The sequence below is a fragment of the Oryzias melastigma genome, linkage group LG17, assembly GCF_002922805.2.
Source record: "Oryzias melastigma strain HK-1 linkage group LG17, ASM292280v2, whole genome shotgun sequence".
NCBI classification, from domain to species: Eukaryota; Metazoa; Chordata; class Actinopteri; order Beloniformes; family Adrianichthyidae; genus Oryzias; species Oryzias melastigma.
In genome coordinates this window covers 13,119,730-13,143,617 of record NC_050528.1, presented here as the reverse complement: position 1 = coordinate 13,143,617, position 23,888 = coordinate 13,119,730, and the positions used below count along the sequence as shown (strand labels likewise).

The window sequence follows — 23,888 nt, the reverse complement described above, 5'->3', positions numbered from 1 at the left end:
TTGTGTCTCCCTCCTCCTCGATACACCCCAAACTTTCCCAGTCTGACCTTTGTAAAGAGTATCTTATACACCAATATTGATCTTATAAGGAAGACAAAATTATCATATGTGATATTACAGACAATTACTATGCGTTTTTTTTTTCTCCCTTACAACTAGAAACATCATTACTGTCAGGTTGCATGGTGGACTTGTCTCCGCAAAAACATTTCATCCGGTACTGTGCTCTTACTTTTCCTTTTTCTAGACTGCTCCTATCTTTCAGTGACCGTTTTCTTCTCATTTTTTACCTCTTTCCATCTCTCATTTGCTCCCCGCCGCCCCTGCTATTATCATTCTACCATGTGCTAATCCTGATGTCTTTCTCTCTCTTTCAGTTGCAACTTTCGTTTTTCTTTCGTCATCATACTCTAATAGACCCTTTTCCTGGTTACGTCAGACAAAAATGGCGACAGGGACGTGAATTTCATATGCACCTTCCGGTTAATGGATTTAGACTGGGAAACCAAAGAACTAAACGCTGTTGGACACAATTTTACATAAATAATAAAAGGTAACCTTACCAATTTCAACAGAAAAAAATACAATATTTATTTTATAAATGTCCTGCTGAACTGTATTTTCATTTCTTGTCTTGGATTGAATCTAAATCTAAATTCAGTCATTTTTCTGACCGCTTTGTCCCTTCCGGGGTCGCGGAGGTGCCGGAGCCTAACCCGGCTGCTGATGGGCGAAGGCGGGGCTCACCCTGGACAGGTTGCCAGTCTGTTGCAGGGCTTCAATCACACACCTAGGGGCAATTTAGAGTCACCAATTAACCTATGAGGCATGTTTTTGGATGGTCACCAGAGGTGACTGCTGTCTATTTAGTTCTTTGAAAGGGCAAGAGTCAGGCCAAAGCAGAAAGCTGCATCAGTGCTTACAGTGTCTTCCAGACACTCAAATGTTGCAAAGTTGATTGACCTGCTATGGTCCTGTTAATGCAGTCCTTAAATCACTGACTCCAGCAGGGTTGCTACCTGTTGTTGTGTTCCTCATTGGACTCTTGGTCACTCTTCCATCCTTCTGCTGCTCTCTTCTCCTCATTCTCTGTCCTATCTCAGTCATCTGTAAAGAAAGAATGACATCAGATTGATTTTAGAATAATAGATGTGCACAAAAGATTAACATAACAGTAAACTAATCTCTGCAGAATAAATAACACTCAAGTATTAATTAAAGAGAAACTTTCTAAATATTCAAATTTTCTTTGTGAAATAGAATAGATGATGCTGAAAGGTTAAATAGTATTAACTCTCTTCTATTTGGATATTTGGACTCCATGCAAACACGTGTTTAAATAAAATAGATCAATACAAAATGGAGATCTAACAAAAAGTGAGTAAATCTATGGAAATGCAGAGACATAAGTCCTAAAACTATGTAGTAGTGAGCATCTAAGGTAAATCGAATGATCAAATCAAATGTTGCAATAATAGTCCGATCTTAAACAATTATCATACTAATGAATTTCTGCATGAAAAAATACAAACTGCAGTCTAAGCCTGAAAAATGAGCAACAGCTCCATAAAACACCTTTAGTAGATTTTAAAAACATTCTAAAAATCAAATAAAAAACATGATTTCAATAAAATGTTTCGTCTATCTGAATAACAAATGTTATCAAAACATATCACCTTCTTCTTAGTGGTAACACAGAAGTTCTGACATTTTCTAGTGAGTTTATCTCCATGTCATGGAGGTATCGCTCTGAATGATGCTAGGCTAACGCTTTAGCTAAAAAAAACTCATCAGATCACATAGGTGTTCAAATAACTTGAATATTTCCAGCGTTTACCTGTGTCATGTGTTCAGACAGTCTTCCTCTCCGCTGCAGCCACCACAACAGAAGAGTTGACCCGCTTCTTTCTCTCAAAAACCTTTGGGTGTCCGTTTGTTGTTGGAAGTCGGGTCCACCAGAAAAGTTCAGGAGTTTGACTAAATATGTGGGTGTGGGGTTGGGCAGAACAGGACTGTCAGCCAATAAAACACTGAGGATTTTTTTTCTCTGTTCTACTCCTCTCTGATTGGTCAGCCTGCTGTGCATGTGTTAATTTTAAAAAAGCTAAGAAAATACAAAACTGCCATTATCATTAATGTTATGAGGCAGTTCTAAGTCGAAAAAAAACATTTGGAGCTTGAAGATAATTATCTGAGGCTAGAGCCAGGAATCCCCAGGTCAAGCGAAAGCCAGGAATGCTGCACTCAGGACCGGTGAGGTATTTGCATTGAGAGTAGCGAGAGAAAAAACTGACGGCTGCCATCAAAAGAGTTAAATCCACATATGCTCAGAAAATTGAGGAGCATTTCTCTTCTAACGACCTCCAGAGTATGTAGTGGGACATTAAATGCATCACAAACTATAACATCAGTGAGTTTGGTGAAGGAGGGTGGTACAGGAGGATTTTCAAAGCAAGCGTAGAATTTGTTGAGTTCATCTGCCAAAGAGTTGTCATCTGGACTTCATAACAAATTTTCCCCCCTTTAAAGTTTTCTGAAACCTTCACCTTTATTTTGATATCAGTTTAGATTCAAGAAATTCTCTGATCTTCATAAACTGACATTGTAATGACAGATTTGCATCAGTTTAGTTGTCACACATCATCATTTACAGAATTGTATTTGTTCAAAAAACAATTTGCACTACCTATTTCAAAAGTGTTCTCCTAGATTTACCTTACTGCTGAAGAATAGACAAGGCTAGCCACTTGAAGGATCCATTTTAGATGTAGTTTTTTTTATTTACAAATGTTTCTGACATTGCTTACATTACAGATCTCCAAAGGTTAATGCGTACAGATTGTACCCACGATTTCTTTTTTCTTCACACTCTTAATTCTTTAATCCATCTTAAACTTGTGTCTTTAAACATTTTATTTTTCAGTATCTTATAATAAAGTGATTTGTAAAGGTCTTGATTTAAGCATTTCCAAATGCTATTTTTATTTATGCATTTTCTTTTAAAGTCCTACTTCAATGAAAATAATGTTTTATCAGTTTTTTAACATGTATGTGTGGCATCTTTCTTCTGAAAGAGAAAAAAACGTAATGAATAATTTAGGAAAGGAATCTGCTCTGAGGAAAAAATTGATTGGATTTATTGGTCACAGCAACGTCAATAATCATTACATTTTTTGCGGGAAAAAAAAGAGTTATTTTTCACCTGGACGGAAAAAGAATCAGGGCTTTATAAGAAGTTATTTTTGAAGGATGCATAATCCTGTATCAAAACACCGTCAAGTCGTCAAGTGGACAGCCTGCAGGTTTTAATTTAGGGGGATGTTTTTATACATATTTAGATCTGACGAGCAGAAAAAGTGATTGCAATTCATGTCGGCTCCCCGTCAGACGTGCAGTGATTGTATTGCATTCCCCACTCGTATTTTAATTGTGTCCAAGATGGGATTTTTTTTAAGTTGGCCTCACGTATTTAAAATGAAACTAAAAGTAAAATACCATTAGCTGTCACAATTATTCTGTCCACGCTTGATCCAACCCGCGGAGGAATGGCAACCTACAGCAGCAGCGCTCAGGTTTAACTGGACACTGTAACCGTTCTCCTGAACGTAACCCTAAGTCTGCATCTAAAAACGTCAGCACTGTCTGCTCGCTTTTAGAAAATGACGCGCAATTATACACTTTCTGTATTATGGCATTTCATTTGATTTCTTGTTCAAGTGAATTCAACCATCAGCATGCGCTAGCATGAAATCAGTTATGAGCCCCAGATAGTGCTGCTCACAGGTGGAATGCAGCCTAAATGGTCATGATTTATTTATTTATCTTTGACAGACTTATCAAAGTGTGTCTCGCTAGCATGTCTGGGGGGATAAGGGGTGGGGTTACACAGATCAGCACCATAAGCCACACCCACACAGAGAAATTTTTTATTTTTATTTTTTTTGGAAAAGAAGGCTTCAGATCAACAACAAAATTTGCTTTTTAAGACATTTAGGATGTGGAATTTTTGTTAAAAACTTCACAGTCCTAATTAAAACCCCACTGGGAACATATAAAGAATTTTTTTTAAAAAATGTTGTAGTGGGACTTTAAGCTTTATAACCTAATTAGTTCAGGGCTGCCCATTCCTGGTCCTCGAGAGCCACCACCCTGCCTGTTTTCCAGATCTCCAAGCTCAGTCAGATGTCTTCACATTCTGATTGAATGAAAACACCTGATCCAGGTAATCAGCAGCAAGCAGTGCAGGGAGAACTGGAAGACAGGTAGGGTGGTAGCTCTCGAGGACCAGGAACAGGCACCCCTGCATTAGTTAATTGACCGTTTAATTTCAAGCATTAACATCACCTAGATAAATCACACTCGTTACAGAAATAATAAAATGTATTGATCAAAGAAAAAAAAGTCAAAAACAAATGCGCTCTTAAGTAAGCAAAGTTTTCATGATTAGATCTGATAAGATCAAGTGCAGATTTTTGTTTTCCAAGTCACAAAATTAAGTGCTCAAAGATTATTCTCAAAAGTGTAGCACCCATATAGCCACTGTGTTGGTTAGTAAGAATGATGGGTGCTTGGGTTCAGATTTCTTCAGGTGGATACCAAATAAGGTGCACCTTTTTTCTCAATTTTTTCCTCTCCAAAAATTAAATAGAGACCCAGAGAAAGGTAAACGTTTAGCCAAATATTAGTAAAGGCGTTGCTTATTAAATTATAATAATCTGGCAAGTAAAATATGAATAATTCTCCAACAAAAAACATAAACACTACAATTAAGTAAAAATATCAGAAAATAAATAACACCAATCATCTTGAAATGTACACAAAATGTCGCCTCTTTTATATCTAGGCAAAAAAAAAGAAAAAACACGGGAACACAAATTAAACAACCTCAACCAATAAAATATTTACCAGAGATTACCACACCTTATCTTATGAAAAAGGCCATGTATAGAAATCAAAACGATACAACACTTAACATTATTTTCGTCCTTTTTTTCCTCATGCACGCGCTCACACTCACACAGTCCAGTTTACTCACGGTACCGGCTCCATAAAACGGGGTGGGGGGGGACGTTGCAGGCCTGTTTTTTTTCTCTTTCAAAACAACGAGTGCGTTGCAATAATCTAACGAGATCCAGTGGGACGAGAAAAGACAACGGCTCCGCGTCGATGCGACCCAGCGTGGGGCACGTTAGCTAGCTGCTTCCCGCTCTGTCTCCCCATTCCAGAAAACGGAACTCCAGCTTCCAAACTCACCCGCAGTTCTTCACTCACAAGTCAGCCTTTATTCTGAACTTCCCGTTCAGATTTCACCGCTATCTGGTGAGGTTCTTTGCTCCAAAAGATTCGAGCCTCTGCTATTCCACACAGGCCCGCGCAGAAACAATCTGTCGCTCTTCTCGAACTTTCTGTCTCTTCACCCGAACTTTTTTCTTAAGCCCGCCCTCTCAAATACCAGCAACCAATCACAATTGACTAATTAGAGGGACTTACAAATTAACCAATGAAATAATTGAAGGAAATGAACTAAGTGAGCTTACTTTTTTCCCCTCTCTGATTATTTAACAAAATAGAAAATGTAATCACTATTTTTTACTCAAACCAACTTTATCTATGAATTCCCCCCAACTCTGCTTTATTTGTTAAAAGTACCACAGGGCTACAAAAGTATTATTTATTATCAAAATACAATTTGTTATCAATTTAGAAATCATCACCACCCTATTTTTTCATATAATTTAATACTCCTTGGTTGTATTTGGAAGAGTTTTGAATTCCCCCCCATATTCAAGCTCACAAATAAATTTGTAATTTATTTCTAACATTTGGTCAGTTTTCCCCAATCGGATTTACGTTGAGATCACCACAAAACCAAAGAATTGGATATTTACTTATTTTTTAAAGTCTCTTAAATTGTAAGATCTTTGTTTTAACAAAATAGACATTACACAAATGCAAAAGAGTCTCATCTAAAATTAAACTTTCTAAAGCATCTTATTTTTTGTCATGTTAGCAAAGTGAAGCGGACCCAGATGCTGTAACCTAGAAGGATCACAGAAGGTATTGATAAAAAGTTTTATGGTCCGTAGCAAGTTTACATGCTGGAGCAGAGTGGTAGAAAGAGGCAGACGGGAACCAGAACGTGTCTTGGGTGAGCTGAACCAGGATGGCGGAGCGAAGATCCAGGAGGTGATGACGGTGTTGTATCGTAGCAGGGTAGATGATGGAGCTCTTGGCAGTGATGACAGAAGTTGGACCCAGGGCAGCACATGGTATGATGATCCTGGAAAAAGGAAATAAAGCAGAAGCGCTTTCAGCTTCAAACGCTGAATCACAAGGCCAGGGGTGCTTTACAAGGTAAGGTATGGAACAGGTGAAGAATGCTGGGACAGGCCCCTCCTGAATAACTGACTGTGGCTGGTAAGATGAGTGCTGGCAGTTGGGTCCAATCAGGATGTACAGAGGAGAGCAGGTGCCTTTAAATGTTATTTTGTCTTTTTATTGTGATTCACTTTATTTTACTGCAATCTAGAATTACTTCCAATACATGTTATTTATTTTAGACTTTAGTTTTAAAATATTTAATCTTAACAATTTTATTTGTGAAAACTAACAAATGTAATATTTGTCATCATTCCACTTCTTTCAATGAAACATAAGCAGTACTTTTTCAACATTAAAGCTAAGTCAAAACTGATCTCTTAAACTTAGTTTCTAGAATGAGTTGAATAATCATCGTGGAGTTTACAGTTTTAATGATGATGTTTGATCTACTTAGTCAGAACTAATGACATTAGACACTTATTTTAACTTTGCTTTCGGGCCGTTTTGGAAAATATGTACCAAAGAAAGATTTAAGTTTCTTAAATAAATGAGTATTTGGTTTTTTTAAATGTTTGAAGTGTTTCTCTCACAATAAGTTATCTCTAACAAATTCAACTCTCTTTGACCTCCGTCCTCTGTTGTGTATCCTGCTGCAGTGAGAGTCAATTCTCCTTTCTTCTCTTTTCCAGACTCAGTGTGCAAAGGTGAAGGCTATTGGTTCACCGACAGCAGACAACACACAAACTCATATCCACCAAATATCAATCTAGCTAAAACATTCACTTAAAGCCTGCTCCACTGTGCAGCTGAGGAGAAATGCAGAGATAACTGTAATATCACTTCACATCAACACAAATTCTCTTTCATCTGCAACGTCCTCTGGAATCTATAAACATTGCTTTAAAAACTTAGAACATTTATTGGCCACAGAACCTTAGCCAACATCCAGCAGAAATTGAAGCACAGATTTTCACAATGTTGTTCTGACTTACGCAGGAGCCGCAGAACCCGGATGTCTTTGGATCTGTAAACCTTTAAATAAATTTGATAACAGGAAAACTTTACATGGTCATTGATCACTCTGCATCACCACACATACTTTTCCATACACTCAAAGTTAGTACGCAGGTACAGCTAATGCAGTTCTCTAATTAGGAGAAGCTACACTGCTCACAAAATTTGAAAAAAACACTATTTTTTTTGGGCCTGACATGAAGTGAATTAAACCTGTCTGATAATTTTCTTGTTGGTTAAGCAGCTGTTAGGTTCAAACAACCTTAAACATTTTTCTGAAAGGAAGACAAGAGAGGGGTCAGTTCTTAAATCAGATTTTACTTGCACAAGGAGAACAGACAGAGAATGTTCAAACCAGTCTCCACCCGCTCTGAAGATCTTGGTCCAGGGTTTCCATATTTATAACCTTTCAAGGGCGGTCTTATTTTATTTACATTTGCTGCTCTCAAGGTGTGAAAGGAAGAACAGCCTCAAACTGGTTCTACTATCATTAATGTCATAGTTCAATGCAATAGGTCGGCGTCAGCATCTTTGAGTATCTGTAATATGTCAGCCTCCAGACAGCCTTCAGCTTAGGATCACTGCAAGCTTCCAGATACCAGCTGAGCACAACCTCAAATGAGGAGAAAGAGAAAAGAGGTTAAAATCATACAAAGTAAATATGAGATAAATGTATGTACAACTCTATCAGCAGCTGAGGACCTTGTTAATCAATTTCAGCTGTATTGGTGTTCATGGAATTAACAACAGGTGCACTTCGGTGGCAACAATTAGAAAACCCTCAAAACAGGACTGGTGTTACATGTGGAGGTCATTTCAAGTTTCTCCCTCTTGATCTGGTTATCCACTCGTGCTGATTTTGGCTTGTGTAATTATCTCTACTGGCAGTATGAGGCGATTCCTTAACCCTGCAGAAGTTGCACAGGTTGACCAACTTCTCCAGGATGGCACATCCACACGTGCTGCAGCATGTAGGTTTAATGTGTCTCCCAGCACAATCTCCAGAACATGGAGGAGATTTCAGGAGACTGGTGGTTATTCTCGGAGAGCTGGACAGGGCCGTAGAAGGTCCTCAACCCCTCAGCAGGACCCATACCTGCTCCTTTGTGCAAGGCGGAACAGGCTGAGCACTGCTCGTGTCCTACAGAATGACCTCCAGAGGGCCACTGGTGTGAATGTCTCTACCCAAACAATCAGGAACAGACTTCATGAAGGTGGCCTGAGGGCCCCACGTCCTGTAGTGGGCCCTGTGCTCACTGCCCAGCACCGTGGAGCTCCACTGGCATTTGCTCAAGAACACCAGAATTGGCAAGTCCACCACTGGCGCCCTGTACTTTTCACAGACGAGAGCAGGTTCACCCTGAGCACCTGTGATAGACGTGAAAGAGTCTGGAGAAGACAAGGAGAACGTTATGCTGCCTGCAACGTGGTTCAACATGACAGGTTTGGTGGTGGGTCAGTGATGGTCTGGGGAGGCATATCCATGGAGGGACGCACAGACCTCTACTGCCTAGGAAATGGTGCTCTGACTGCCATAAGGTATCCAGATGAAATCCTTGAACCATTGTCAGACCCTACACTGGTGCAGTAGGTCCTGGTTTCCTCCTAATGTACGACAATGCCCGGCCTCACATGGCAAGAGTATGCAGGCAGTACCTGGAGGATGAAGGAATTGAAACAATTGAATGGCCTTCACGATCCCCTGACTTAAACCCAATAGAACATCTCTGGGACATTATGTTTGGGTCCATTAGGCGTCGCCAGGTTGCTCCTCAGACTGTGCAACAGCTCAGGGATGCCCTCACACAGATCTGGGTGGAAATGCCATAAGACATCATCCGTCGTCTCATTAGGAGCATGACGCCACGTTGTCAAGCATGTATACAAGCTCGTGGGGGCCACACAAGATACTGAAAAGCATTTTGAGTTGCAGAAGTTAAGTTTTAGAAAAAAATGACTAGCCTGCCACATCTTCATTTCACTCTGATTTTATGGTGTCTACAACTTTCATTTCCATTACAAAACTTGGCATCCTTTTGTTCCTAAGACACTGCCCTGTCGTTATTTGTATAGATATCCAACTTCATATTGAGATCTGATGTATCTAATGTGTTTCTTTAAAGTGCTCCTTTAATTTTTGTGAGGAGTATATTTTCCCAACATAACACAAGTAAAGACTGAGTTGTGAGTGAGCAGTTTAAGCTTTTAATTATCGGTCCATTTTATCTACAATTTTTTTATCATCAGAATCATCAGTGTGAGATATAATGGCCAATATTTGTCAATAATTATTTGTAACCTATACTATTGTGCAATCCTAGGCGTAACAGACAGGTAGAGAAGAAAGAGCTGACTGGAGGATCAGAGTCCAACCTGTCTGTGAGGAAGTAAAACTCATGCAGTCTTTGTTTTCTTTTATCTTTGTATTTGATCTGATAATAACAAAACCAGTTTCACACAAACAATCAAATCTGTGTTTCTCCCTTGAGTGAGCTTGAGTGAACAGATGACAGTGAACCCATCGTTGGGCTGCTCAAAGATCTTTTGTACCAAAGAAAAGAGACGCTGACAGAATTCTGGAAACACTTGAACTCCAATCAGCAAAGAGAGCTGTGACAAAATACAAACGGTAAAGTTCTGTTCCAATCATTGGAGTGTTTGTGTAACAGCAGGACAACCTACGGCACATGTGTTAAAGTCAAGGCCCGGATCTGGCCCTCCCAATCATTTTATTTTATTGTTATCAATGACCTGATGATATCTTACGCTTATTTCTAACTTGTATAATTTGGACAAAACATATTTATTTTTATTTATTAAACCATTATTTAACCAGGAAATAATTCCATTGAGATCCATTGATCTCTTTTTCAAGGGAGTCCTGGTGAAGAGGCAAAAATACACACACGCAAAACAAGTCATAGAATTAAAATACACAAAAAATAAATAAATATGATCTGGACCAAGAAGCAATATTTTCATTAAATTAAAACAGTTACAGATTAGTGATTTTGTTTCTAGGTCCTTCATAATAATATCAAACTGAGTCAAAGTTGTGAGCTTTGAAAGCTGGATTGTTTTTTGGAGAAAGTTCCAGTCTTAAGGTGCCCTGTATTGAAAAGCCATCTTTAATTTTTCTGTACGAACACTCAGGACAGACAGCAAATACACGCTCCGAGACCGGAGAGCATAAGGTCCATCTGATCTGTGCTGCAGAGCCACACTCAAATATGATGGAAGGAGTCCAAGGAGTCCCTTGTATATAAATTTGGGTCAGTGTGTAATCCTACGAACAACTGAAGCATATTTTATGGAGAGTAAAATTTAGAAAATTGTTTAAGGTTTAACTTGATTTATTCTGAAATAATATTTGTCTGTTTATTACTCATAATTATGCTAAAAAGTTATGGTTTTAAAGTTTTAAAAATTGGCATTCTGCTAGCTTGTTGGACTATTTTGACATTTACTATGATTTTTCGGCTATTTTGGACTTCAGCTAATGATTCAGCGACAAGCTAGCTGTTTTGGCTAATTTAGTTTTTTTTTGTTTTTTAAGATAGTTTGAAGTTTAGCAGTTTTTTTCTTTTTGGATACATGCTAGCTCTTTTGGCTAACCTAAGTTTTTTTGTTTTTGTTTTTTTAGGTTTTTTTAGGCATTTAGCTAATATTTTAGCTGGCTATCAGCTTGAGTGTTTTCAGCTATTAGATTCAGCATCTTTCAGCACTAGCATCTTCAGTGGCCACATTTAGCTTACAGCATTCACGCTAGCATTATTGCAGGTAATGCTATATATCGAGCTCATAATTAAAAAGTTACAGTTTTAAGTTTTAAAATTGTAGTTTTGTAGTGTTCAATAAATGTTTATCGTGTTTGCCCTGCGACCTAAGGTGTGTTTTGGATTTTGGCCCCTTGTGCAATTGAGTTTGACACATGTGGGCATGTGACTAATGGACACATGTTTTAAATTGTCTGGTTGTAAAGTGACTCCATGGATTTTAGTGTTTTATTGGCTTGTGACCAGGTTGTGAGACAACATGATATTTGAGAAAAAAAACATGGGGTACATGAATATTTTGGCTGATTGTAATGAGAGAAGTGATCGCATGAATTTAAAATTTCCTTGGAATTTAACATGGTTTGGAACTTTTTTATTCTATGACCTAATCGTCGGTCTTGAATCAATGAAAACTGCAGATTACTTATAACTCCAATAGCATGACACTTGAATCTTTACCAGAAGACACAAAGTGTTGAACTTGCAGTACGTGTAGTTGCTGATATTTTGTATTACATTTGGTTGCTTTATAGTCGTTACTATTATTCTTTGTTGTCTTGATAATGGTTTGTTTGTTTTTTTTTTATTTAATGTTAATATTTGAATTGTCCATGGAGTACTAAACCTTCACCCAAACGTTAGGCTCTTAAAATGTATATTTAATTTTCTGTTTAGGTTGTTTTTATTCCAAAATAGTGTATTTTGTTTGGGGGACTCCGGCTTCCTCCCACTGTCCAAAAAAATGCTTTGTAGGTGAATTGGTGACTCTAAATTGCTCCTAGGTGTGACTGTGAGTATGTCTGTATGTCTGTATGTCTGTAGGTATGTGAGGTCCTGAAACAGACTGGCCACCTGTCAAGGGTGAACCCCGCCTTCGCCCATCAGTAGCCGGGATAGGCCCTGGCACCCCCTCGACCCTGAAAGGGAAGAAGCGGACAAGAAAATGAATTAATGAACATTTGATGATAACCACAAAGAACTTTGTACTTTGTCACTTTAATTATCATTGACTGACATTAAAACCATTAAATGTTTATGAGTTGCAGTAAGTCTTCTGTAAAGTCACAGATTATCCTGGAATCTAATCCTGAAATCCCTCCTCCTGATGACGAAACATTTGAAAGCTCAAAGTCTTAAAAGGGAAACAAGCTGTAAAGAAACTTTCACTACAGAAAGAACAGCAGCTTCTTCAACTGGAACTCTGAAGAAAAATGGCCACAAATGATCTGGATCAAGAAACCTTCAGCTGTTCCATCTGTCTGGATCTGCTGAAGGATCCGGTGACTATTCCCTGTGGACACAGCTACTGCATGAAGTGTATTCAAGGATTCTGGGATGGAGAGGAGAAAATCCCCAGATGTCCTCAGTGTAGGAAGACCTTCACAATGAGACCTGTTCTGGTGAAAAACACCATGTTAGCTGCTTTAGTGGAGCAGCTGAAGAAGACTGGACTCCAAGCTGCTCCTGCTGATCACTGCTATGCTGGACCTGAAGATGTGTCCTGTGATTTCTGCTCTGGAAGAAAACTGAAAGCCATCAAGTCTTGTTTGGTCTGTCTGGTCTCTTACTGTGAGAAACACCTTCAACCTCATTTGGATGTTGCTGCATTCAAGAAACACAAGCTGGTGGAACCCTCCAAGAACCTGCAGGAGAACATCTGCTCCATTCATGATGAGGTGATGAAGATGTTCTGTCGTACTGATCAGAAGTGTATCTGTTATCTCTGCTCTGTGGAAGAACATAGAGGACACGACACAGTCTCAGCTGCAGCAGAAAGGACTGAGAGGCAGAGAGATCTGGAGGAGAGTCAACAACAAATCCAGCAGAGAATCCAGGACAGAGAGAAAGAGGTGAAGCTGCTTCAACAGGAGGTGGAGGCCATCAATCACTCTGCTGATCAAACAGTGAAGGACAGTGAGAAGATCTTCACTCAGATGATCCGTCTCATCCAGAAAAGAAGCTTTGATGTGAAGCAGCAGATCAGATCCCAGCAGCAAACTGAAGTGAGTCGAGTCAAAGATCTTCAGGAGGAGCTGGAGCAGGAGATCACTGAGCTGAAAAGGAGAGACGCTGAGCTGAAGCAGCTCTCACTCACAGAGGATCACAGCCAGTTTCTGCTCAACTACCCCTCACTGCCACCACTCAGTGAGTCCACACACTCATCCAGCATCAATGTCCGTCCTCTGAGATACTTTGAGGAGGTGACAGCAACTGTGTCAGAGCTCAGAGACAAACTGCAGGAGATTCTGAGAGAGCAATGGACAAACATCTCACTGACAGTCACTCGTGTGGATGTTTTACTGCCAGAACCAGAACCAGAACCAAAGAACAGAGCTGACTTCTTGAAATATTCATGTCAAATTACACTATATCCAAACACAGCACACAGAGAACTGTTACTGTCACAGGAGAACAGAAAGGTGACATTTATGGAAAAACTTCAGTCTGATTCTGATCATCCAGACAGATTTACTGATTTTTTTCAGGTTCTGAGTAGAGAGAGTTTGACTGGACATTGTTACTGGGAGGTGGAGTGGAGAGGAAAATATGTTTATGTAGCAGTCGCCTACAAGAACATCAGCAGATCTGGAGATGGAAGTATATTTGGTTTCAATGATAAATCTTGGGCATTACGTTGTTATCCAGACAGTTTCTCATTTTACCACAACAACATAAAAACCTCAATCTCAGCTCCTGGTTCCTCCAGAGTAGGAGTGTACCTGGATCACAGAGCAGGTGTTCTGTCCTTCTACAGTGTCTCTGAAAGCATGACTCTCCTCCACAGAGTCCAGACCACATTCACTCAGAAGCTTCATGCTGGAGTGTTGCTGGATTATCCTGTTGGAACCTCAGCAGAGTTGTGTAAACTCAAATAGTTCCTGAAAGAAGTGAAATGTTTGTTTTTAGTGATTTCTCTGCTTTCCATCATTTTGAACTAAACGTTTTAACTGTTAATATTCTGTGGAGTCGAGTTTGTAGCCAGAAATAAAGAGAGAAATGACAAATCTCTAGAATGTGGATTTGAGACATTTTTGAAGATGAATCTCAAACTTTTTGAAGTAAAATCTGTTTTCTTGTCATTTCTTTGAACTTTGGGATTTGACTGTTTGAATTAAATGTACCGCAAATGTTGTGTTCATGTTTTTGTGTTGTTGTCATGTGAACTAAAGGAATCTGCAACACAAATGGAATCAGAGACGTCACAATCAAAGACTTTCTCTGCATTTGTTTTACACACAAACGACAAGAGAAGAAACTGAAGGAGAAGATTGTGTTTGTAGAAATAAGAACATTTGCAATTTTGTTTTCTGTCTTTTTGCTTCATTTGACAACTTTGGATTGAAGATTTTCTTGTCTTTGTTGTTTCTGATCATTTAACAATAAAAACGCCCTGAATCTTTTTTTCTTCATTCCAGAGTTTGTGTGAAATCTGATGAAGAAAAGTTGGAATAATCAGAAGAAGGACTTAAGGCAGTTTTCCTGGAAATTTACCTCACAGTTTTAAGACAGCCAAAAAATATGTTTGGTTTTTTGTTTTGGAGCAGCAACAACAAAGTAAATGAAGAGTTTTCTTGAAGCTTGACACATTTTAAACACAAAACTCAGAGTATTTCAATGCAGGAAGTGAGCATTCTTCAGTCTAACTGTGAAACGCAGTTGCTGTTTTTGTGTGAGGACAGATGAATGTTGAACTCTCAACTTTTGATTCTGGCTCTTTCATTGTGAAAATTTTCAGCATTGATGCTCATTTACCACCACTGATCAGAGTCCCTCTGACACAGTTGAGAGGTGTTTTTTCTGTTTTCACTGCCATTTTGAGTTTTGTAGGTCCGCTGTCACTCCTCCTGAAGGGTTCCTCCTTCCCTGCTGCTCTCTGTGGAGAAGTGCACACCTGCCTGCACTTTGTAATTAAGACTATTTAAGTTGCATCCAATTTTAACCGCACCATAGACATGTAGAGCCGCTGGTGGGAGGGTGATGGGGCATCTCTGCGAGCAATCAGGAGATGTCCTGTTAAGGCCTTCTCACCAATTTTAACTGCACCCTTTAGTACACACACCTCTAACACCACAAATATACACTCTAACAAACAAACACGCATGCATCACACAAGGAAGGTGGGACCTTCGACCTTCTGTCCCCTACCCCATCCCTGGCAGGGGGGCCTCGGCCTGGTGGGCTTGTCTCTTGGGTGCCGGTCTCCTGGGCCCGCCGGTCTCCTCCCCATGCCAGGAGTGGGATCCCCGAGATTTAAGATCTAGCAGGGGTTCAAACTACATCGGAGCCTGGGGGTGTCCGGGTCTCGGTGGTGCGAGTTCCGGTCCTTGCTCTCGAGTACTAGTCCTCTCCAAAACTCCATCAGTGGGTGTGCCTTGTCGGGCCTTGTTTACATCACTTCTTGGGGCCTCCGTTTCTCTTGGGTGCCCCTCTTCTCGGCGGGGGTGGGCGGCCCCTGCCTTGCTCCCCCCCTGGACCTCTCGCAGTGGGGGCGGGCGGTTGTCTGGAGCGTGGAGTGGGTCGCACTTGGGGGGCCCTGGCTCGTACCTGGGGTGGGGCGGGGGTATGCTCGGCACCGCTGGGTGGTGGTGGGCTGCTCTCCGGGGGTTGTGGGGCTCTCCGGGGGTGGGGTCCCACCTTGGCCGTCCTGGCGGAGTGTGGGGGGCTGCTCCTCTGGCTGGGCTGGGGCCTGTACTCTCTGTGTTTCTGTGCCTTCCTGCTCTTGGGTGTGGGGAACCTCTGCGGCGGCCCTGCGTGCCCTGGTCTTGGTGCTTGGCGGGATTGCCCGGCGGGCGGTTTCTCTCCACGGGTGTTGGGGGGTCCTTTTCAACCCATCTACACCTCATGGGGCAGCTGATTTCCCAGTTCCTCCAGCTCTCACAGGGGTCTCGTACTGTTTCTGATTTTGCTCTGGAGTTCCGCATCATGGCTGCCAGCACTTGTTGGCCAGAAGAGACCCTAGTGGATGTGTTTTGCAAGGGGTCATCCGGCCCAAGGATGAACTTGCAGTTAGGGAGCTTCCTGAAGACTTGGAGGGGTTAATCGACTGGCCACTCCGATTGATCGACTGATGAGGGAGAGATTCCAGGAGCGGTCCGGCACCACCCGTGGAGCAGGTCTTTCATCAGTGCCTGTGGGACCTGTGCCTACTCATCCCTCCAGTGTCAGCCCTACTCCAATCTCCAGCCCTTCTTTGGAGCCCATGCAACTGGGTTTGGGTCAACTTTCACCAGCTGAGCAGCAAAGACGCATGAGGATAGGTCTGTGTCTGTACTGCGGGCAGTCTGGTCATTTCATCAGGAGCTGTTCATCAAACACCAGGGCTCCCCAGAGATAGGGCAACTGGTGAGCCTTGTCCCCGCCTCCTTTTCGTCCTCTCTGAACCTCCTCTAAGCCTCCTCGTGTCACACAATCAGCGACAGGGTGACACTCTTATTGACTCTGGCTCTGATGGAGATCTAATATCTCAAGAAGTGGTTGATAAACTCAAGATCCCCTCTAAACTCTGAGTTCGGCTCTACTTATCAACGCAATTAACGGATCTTTATTACACAAAGTGACTGCACGCACTGTACCTGTGAAAGTGACTATCTGGTAACCACAATGAACTTATGTCCTTTTTTGTGGTTAAGACTATGAAGCCCCCCATTATCTTAGGTTACCCATGGCTGTGTAGACACATTCCCCATATTGACTGGGTCTCAGGTAGAATTTTGTCCTGGAGTCCCTTTTGCTTAATGAACTGCTTAAATGCTGCCACCTCACGTTCCTCACGTTACCTGTCCTGGCTGGACAGGTAATTGTCATGAGGAGGGACTTAAACAATTACCTGGTCCAGGTGTGTCCAGCCAATAAGAACATGCCAGAGCAGGGTATATTGGAAAACATGCAGGAAGGCGGCTCCCGAGGACCAGGGTTCCCTACCCCTGGGTTAGAGGGTGCTGAGCAGCCATTTCTCATTTGGACTGACCATAAGAACCTTGAATACATATAAACTGCTAAAAGACAACCCTCGCCAGGCACGGTGGGCTCTGTTTTTTGACAGGTTTAGGTTCTCCCTGTCATACCAACCTGGCACAAAGAACATCAAGCCAGATGCCCTATCACGTCAATTCCAGGAAGATATAGCCGTAGACTCTACAAAAGACAGCACTATTCTGCCCCCTGAGCTAGTGTTAACCACAACTCGCTGGGCTTTAGAACGTAAGGTCAAGGCTGCAGTAACTACTAACCTTTCTGTTCCTGCTGGCTGCCCAGCTGGTTGCCTGTTTGTTCCCTCTGGCCTGCGTCCACAGGTACTCAAGTGGGGGCACTGTTCCCGACTCGCCTGTCATTCAGGAGTAACTCGGACTGCCTTTTTAGTGGCCCAGTGATTTTTGGTGGCCCACGATGTCCTCTGACATTAGGGCTTTTGTGTCTTCGTGTCCTTTTTGTGCCAGGGTCAAGGTTTCCCGGAATCTCCCTGCTGGACTCCCTCAGCCTCTTCCAGTACCTTCACGACCGATGTCTCACATAACTATGGACTTTATTACCGGGCTCCCAGACTCCAAAGGTAACTCTGTGATTCTAATCATAGTGGACCGTTTTTCTAAGTTAGTGCATGCTGTACCTCTTCAACAACTTCCTTCGGCTGAAGAATTGACAGCAGTGATGTCAAAAGACGTGTTTTGTCTGCATGGACTTCCTGAAAATATAGTATCTGACCGGGGACCTAAGTTTGTATCCGCCTTCTGGAATAAAGGTCTGGGAATAAAGGTCAGTTTGAGTTCAGGGTTTCATCCACAAACCAATGGCCAGGTCGAGTTCTACAAAAAAGATCTGGAAACGACATTGGGGGCCATGTGTTCCAAGAATCCCTCCACTTGGTCAGGTCAGCTCCCCTGGGCAGACTATGTCCATAACTCTCTAGTCAACGCCTCTGGTTTTTCTGTGGTTTTTTTTCTCCCTTCCAGGCAGCTTATTGCTACCAGCCCCCGCTCTTCCCCCATCAAGAGGGCCTGGCATCTACATCAGGACCTGCTGCCTTCATCCGACGATGCCAGCGCACTTGGAGGACGTTTTGTGCTCGGTTGCTGGAGAACCAGGACCGGTTGACCATAGTGGCGGTCTGTTGCACCACGGTACAGAGTTGGAGACAAAGTGTGGCTGTCCTCAACTGACTTACCCCTGAAAGGTGGTCCACGGAAGCTGCATCCCCGTTTCATAGGACTTTTCCTCATTTCCAAGCTCGTCAAACCAGTTGCTGTGAAACTGGCTCTTCCTCCTTCCTTGAGGATAGATCCCTTCTTCCACGTGAGCAAGTTGAAGCCTGCTAAGGAGAGTTCTCTACATGCATCACAGGAAGCGCCTCCCCACCACGTGATGTGGATGGTGGTCTGGCCTACACCATCAACAGACTTCTGTCTTCTCAGAGAGGGGGCCGCGGTTTGCAATACCTGGTGGACTGGGAAGGCTATGGTCCGTAACATCACCAGTGGGTGCCCGAGCAGGACATCTTGGACAAGGACCTGCTAGCTCGTTTTCATCTGGACCATCCGGACCAGGCTTCTCGTCCGTCTGGGATCTCTGCCTTGGCTTGAGACCCACGACTCCACCATCATATGGTCCACAAAGGCACTCATGTTCGAGTCTCCATTCTGTCGTCAAAATCACCAACTGCCTGGAGCTTCTGCACAGCAGCAGCTATGTCAGCTGGCCACTACCGACATCGCCTTGGACAACTCCTTCACTACTCCAGACTTCCTACCCTCTCAGTATCAAGATATAGAGGAGGGGTTCAATAAACAACACGCCACACGCCTTCCTCCTCATCGCCCATATGACTGTGTAATTGATCTCCTCCCTGGACACACCCCAATTAGAGCAAGAGTGTTTCCTTAGTCACAACCCGACACTGAAGCCATGCAGGCTTACATTCGGGAAGAATTACAAAAAGGGTTCATCCGACCCTCCACGTCACCCACTTCCACCAGCTTCTTTTTTGTTAAAAAGAAGGGTAGAGGTCTCCGCCCCTGCATTGATTACCGTAGTCTTAACGAAAGGACCGTCAAAATCCTATACCCCATACCTCTGGTTCCCCCAGCCCTGGAGCAGCTGCGTCAGGCCAGGTTCTTCACTAAGCTGGATCTGCGCAGCCCGTACAACCTTATCCGCATCCGGGAGGGGGATGAATTGAAAAAGGGTTTTTCAACCACAACCGGGCATTACTTTGGTCTCTGTAACACTCCCTCTGTGTTTCAGGCATTTATAAATGATGTTTTCAGAGACATGCTCCAGTGCTTTGTTATTGTCTACCTGGATAACATCCTAGTCTACTCCCCTACCTTCGATGATTACATCTCTCATGTCAGGCAGGTCCTACAGCGGCTTATCGACAATCATTTGTACGCCAAAAGAGAAAAATGTGAGTTTCATCGAACGCCCATCACCTTCCTTGGCTACATCATTAGTGCCCAGGGCGTAGCCATGGATGACAGCAAGGTGGAGGCCGTGCTACAGTGGCCTGAACCCTCTACAGTAAAAGAATTGCAACAATTCCTTGGTTTTGCCAATATTTACCGCTGTTTTACCCTTTGTTGTAGCTCTGTGGCAACTCCACTCACCTCTCTCCTCAAGGGGGCACCCAAGCGCCTACAATGGACCCAGGAAGCCACCACAGTCTCCCAGAAACTCACGATACTCTTCACTCACTCACCCATTTTGCAACAGCCTGACCCCTCGACTCAGTTTGTCGTGGAGGTGGACACCTCCAGCACATGCCTAGGAGCAGTGCTATCTCAATGCCATGGTCAGCCCTCCAAACTATTCCCATGTGCTTTGTATTCCAGGAAACTCAGTGATGTAGAGAGGAACTACGACGTGGGGGATCGGGAGTTGCTTGCCATGAAAGAGGCCTTCACGGAGTGGAGACAATGGCTGGAGGGACTATACATCCATTTTTGGTGTTGACTGACCACAAGAACCTAGAGTACATCAAGTCTGCCAAAAGGTTACACCCCCGTCAAGGACGTTGGTCTCTTTTCTTCTCCCGCTTCCATTTTCAGATAACTTTTCGACTAGGGTCCAAGAACAGCAAGGCTTTCCACCTGCATCAGTCGAAAGGAGAGGAAGTGCTTTCTGCTGAACCCGTGGTACCTGCCTCTCTCATCCTGGCCCCCATCCAGTGGGGTATAATCACAGAACTGTCAGAGACTAATCAGCACGAACCTCTCCCACCATCCAGTCCTGTCGATTGACTCTATGTGCCTCCTACTCATCGACAATGGATCCTACATCTGGTGCATGACACTCCAGCAATGGGTCACCCAGGTATGGCAGGTACCCAATCTCTAATGCAGAACTCCTTCTGGTGGCCTACCATGCAGGCAGATGTGGCTCAGTTCATTACCGCGTGCAGCCAGTGTCAAATGGCCAAGACCCCATGTCAGCTCCCATCTGGACTTCTACAACCGTTACCCACACCGCAACGACCCTGGTCGCACATAGCAGTGGACTTTATCACGGATCTGCCTCGAACCAACGGTAACACCGCCATACTCACTGTCATTGACCGTTTCTCTAAACCCTGTCGCTTGCCCCCTTTGTCCATGCTGCCCACCGCTATGGAGACCGCCGAGCACCTCTTCAACCATGTTTTCCGTCACTACAGTATCTCAGAAGATATCGTCTCTGACCATGGTCCTCAGTTCATCTCCCGCGTCTGCCAGGGCCTCTGCAAGGGGTTGGGCATCAATGTCAATTTAACATCTGGTTATCACCCCCAGTCCAACGGACATTAGAGCGGCTCAACCAGGACATCACCCGGTTCCTAAGGACCTATTGCAGCCAACATCAGGAGGACTGGAGCAGGTTTCTGGTTTGGGCCGAATATGCCCAGAACTCATTGAAAAAGGCATCCACGGGCTTAACCCCATTCCAGTGTGTCTTGGGTGTCCAGCCACCCTTCTTCCCCTGGTCTGGGGGCCTCTCGGAACTTCCAGCCGTGGATGACTGGTTCGGACGCAGCGAGGAGACCTGGGAGGCGGCACACGTCCAACTACGGTATGCCGTTTGTCGTTTTCAAGCTCGGGCTGACCGGTAGCGTCGTGCAGAGCCTAACCTCACGCCCAGCCAGTAGGTGTGGTTCTTGACTCGGGATCTCCGTACGAAGCTGCCCTGTAGGAAACTCAATCCGAGGTATGTGTGTCCCTTCAAGATTATAAACCAAGTCACGCCTGTGTCGTTACGTCTCGCCTTGCCTCCAGAATACCATGTCTTTCCAACCTTCCACGTCTCCCTGCTTAAACCCGCCATCGGACCTCCAGAGGGGGTGATGCCTCCTGACTCCGTCAACACCACAGTGCCCCTTCTCATAGTGGATGGTGAGGAGGCCTACCTCGTCAATAGGATCCTGGATTCCCGACGGAGGGGCGGTTGGCTTTAATATCTCGTAGACTGGGAGAGGTACGGCCCGGAAGAACACTCCTGGGTCACCTCGGACAACATCTCCAACCCCTCTCTGATCTCGGACTTTCATATTGCTCACCCTGATCGATCTGCTCCCTGTCCCCGGGGCCGTCCCCGTCACTGGTGGCCTTCTCGTTTCCGGAGCCCCTCGCAAGGGGGGGCTCTGTCAGGGCTCGGTCTCCCAGCTCCATCTTTGACCGCCAGAGGGAGCCCTCTCCTGAGTATTGATCTTGTCAGCCACTTCCTCACTCCATATCCCATCAGTCAATGCTCTCCCCTCCATGTCATCTCCAGCTGCTTCCCATCAGCCTCATCAGCCTTCTATATATACCCTGTCTGCTCTCTGCTCTGTGCGAACCATTGCCTTGTTCACAAGCTATACTGAGTATTGACTTTGTCTTTGGCCTTCTTGTATTTTGACCTTTGCCAGTCTCCTTGTCTCCCTGTCCTTTCTATAGAACAAAGCCACATTCATTTTTAGAACAGATCTAAAATCAATGATGGACAGAAATTACATTTATCCCACAACAATATTACTAAAATGACAATATTTAATCAATGGAAAAGCAGTTTCCAAAGACACCCCTGAGTCTAAACCAATTATTCATCTTAAAAAACCTTTTTAATTTAACTCTTAAAACTCTGAAGGACTGGTAGCGGATAGTTTTCTACATTTCTAAGATCTCCAAGGGCAGTTGGTTTAAAACCCCTTCTATTTGATTTCAGCAGGCTTTTAACTTTATATGTTCTTTTTTAAAACATTAAATTAGGAAAAAGACACAAAAGTACCTCAGGAATTTCGTGATAGAGCAAATTATTTGATGCCAGAGGAAGCTCAAAGCATTAAAGAGTTTCACAAAGTTGAAGTGGATCATCAGTCCGAATGTTCCAGTGATGTTTTCAGCTTGTCTGCTTCATTTTCTTCTTTAGAGTAAAGAAAATAAAAAGACCTTGCCTGCTTCCTTGTTTTTAACTGCTAATTTGACTGGAGAATCTATGTCTTTTGTCTCAGAACAGATATTCCAGTGTTGTTGGGTTCTCCAGCTGCTTCTTTTGCTGTAAAATTTGTTTATCGGGATTTTTTACTAATTTTCCATTCAGATGATTTTCTTGTTTCACTCTGGCTTAAGAAAATGGATGGTTTTGGTGTGGAAAAGCCGTAGAAAGTGATAGGAAAACAAAGATGGGATCTCTGTCGGGGGGCTGAAGAGCCCTGCTGGGTTTTTGTACGACTGCGAGGCCTCCTCAGTCACTGTGGTACGTAGACACGGCGAAAAACACCCGTACAAAAACTGTTGAATTGTTTTTCTATGGCAGCATGCAGCAGAAAGTGAGCGTGGTTTGAGGTTTCCTCAAAGTAAACCTTATCTGATGGAGGGGTTGGAGAGGTGGAACTTCTGGAGCGTGATGTCAAGAATGAGAGAGCACCAGCAATCTGACAATCTCCTCCCAATGATCTCTTTCAGCTGCTTCTACATTCTGGAGGTGTTCGGTTCTTTTATGAGGTTCCTGCTTTCAGGCCTTTTTCATCTTTGTGGTTTTTGGAACATGAAGCTGTTTTGTGTTTATTAAAAATGAAAGGAAAAGGCTTCTCATCCTCTATAAGCTGAGTGCTCTTCGAATGACTTCAGCTTTCAGAAACAAAGATCAGACTTTTGATGAGTCAGCAAACTCGTAGCTCTTGCTTCAATTTCATGTTGTTTTCATTACTGTTTTTTTTTTGGACTATTTCCAAGTTTATAATACACTTCTATGTATGTAATGTTGAGGACACAAGAAGCAATGACATAACACAGGCTATTTGGGCAGATTACTACAAAAAATATTTATTTTGAATAAAAGAAAAGCATTGAATGGAAGATTTCATTCTGAAAATCTTTACTAAATCAATGACATCTACATGAATTATACTTACTACTTCTACATTTCATATAACTCTGTGTAATTTTATATTTAATGCAAACTCTCTAAAATGTCAAAAAATATAGCATTTCACAAAAATGTTAATTTTTTCCAGTGTAACTCCATTCAAAATCAAAGTTGGGTTTATTTTTCTATCAAAAATGTATCAGGAGGCCATAGGCTATTCTATGTATTTTATACAGATGTCTTTTTTTTCCCAAAGACATATCTCAACCCAACCTGTCAAAAGAAATGACCAGCTTTGCAGGATTTTTATAGCCACTAATTGTATTGTAAAAATAAGGAAAAAAAACAACAAAGGAGAATAAATTCACAAAATAAAGAAGAAAAAGTCTACATTTTATGGGGGGAAAGCTGTTAAATTTTGAGAAAAAAGGGCATACGAATATAAAAAAAAAAAAAATTGATGAG

General features: G+C 42.8%; 1 protein-coding gene across 1 annotated transcript; it reads left to right on the top strand.

The window, feature by feature from the left end:
- The first annotated feature begins 12,312 nt into the window (after positions 1-12,312).
- Positions 12,313-14,066, top strand: LOC112144293 (tripartite motif-containing protein 16-like). Its single transcript, XM_024268777.2, has one exon. It carries the CDS (start codon positions 12,323-12,325, stop codon positions 13,985-13,987), a length of 1,665 nt encoding a protein of 554 aa, XP_024124545.1. The 5' UTR covers positions 12,313-12,322; the 3' UTR covers positions 13,988-14,066.
- The last annotated feature ends 9,822 nt before the right edge of the window (positions 14,067-23,888 follow it).

What these genes read in the sequence shown, in the direction of transcription:
- LOC112144293 (XM_024268777.2), top strand. Translation starts at nt 12,323, where the DNA reads ATGGCCACAAATGATCTGGATCAAGAAACCTTCAGCTGTTCCATCTGT.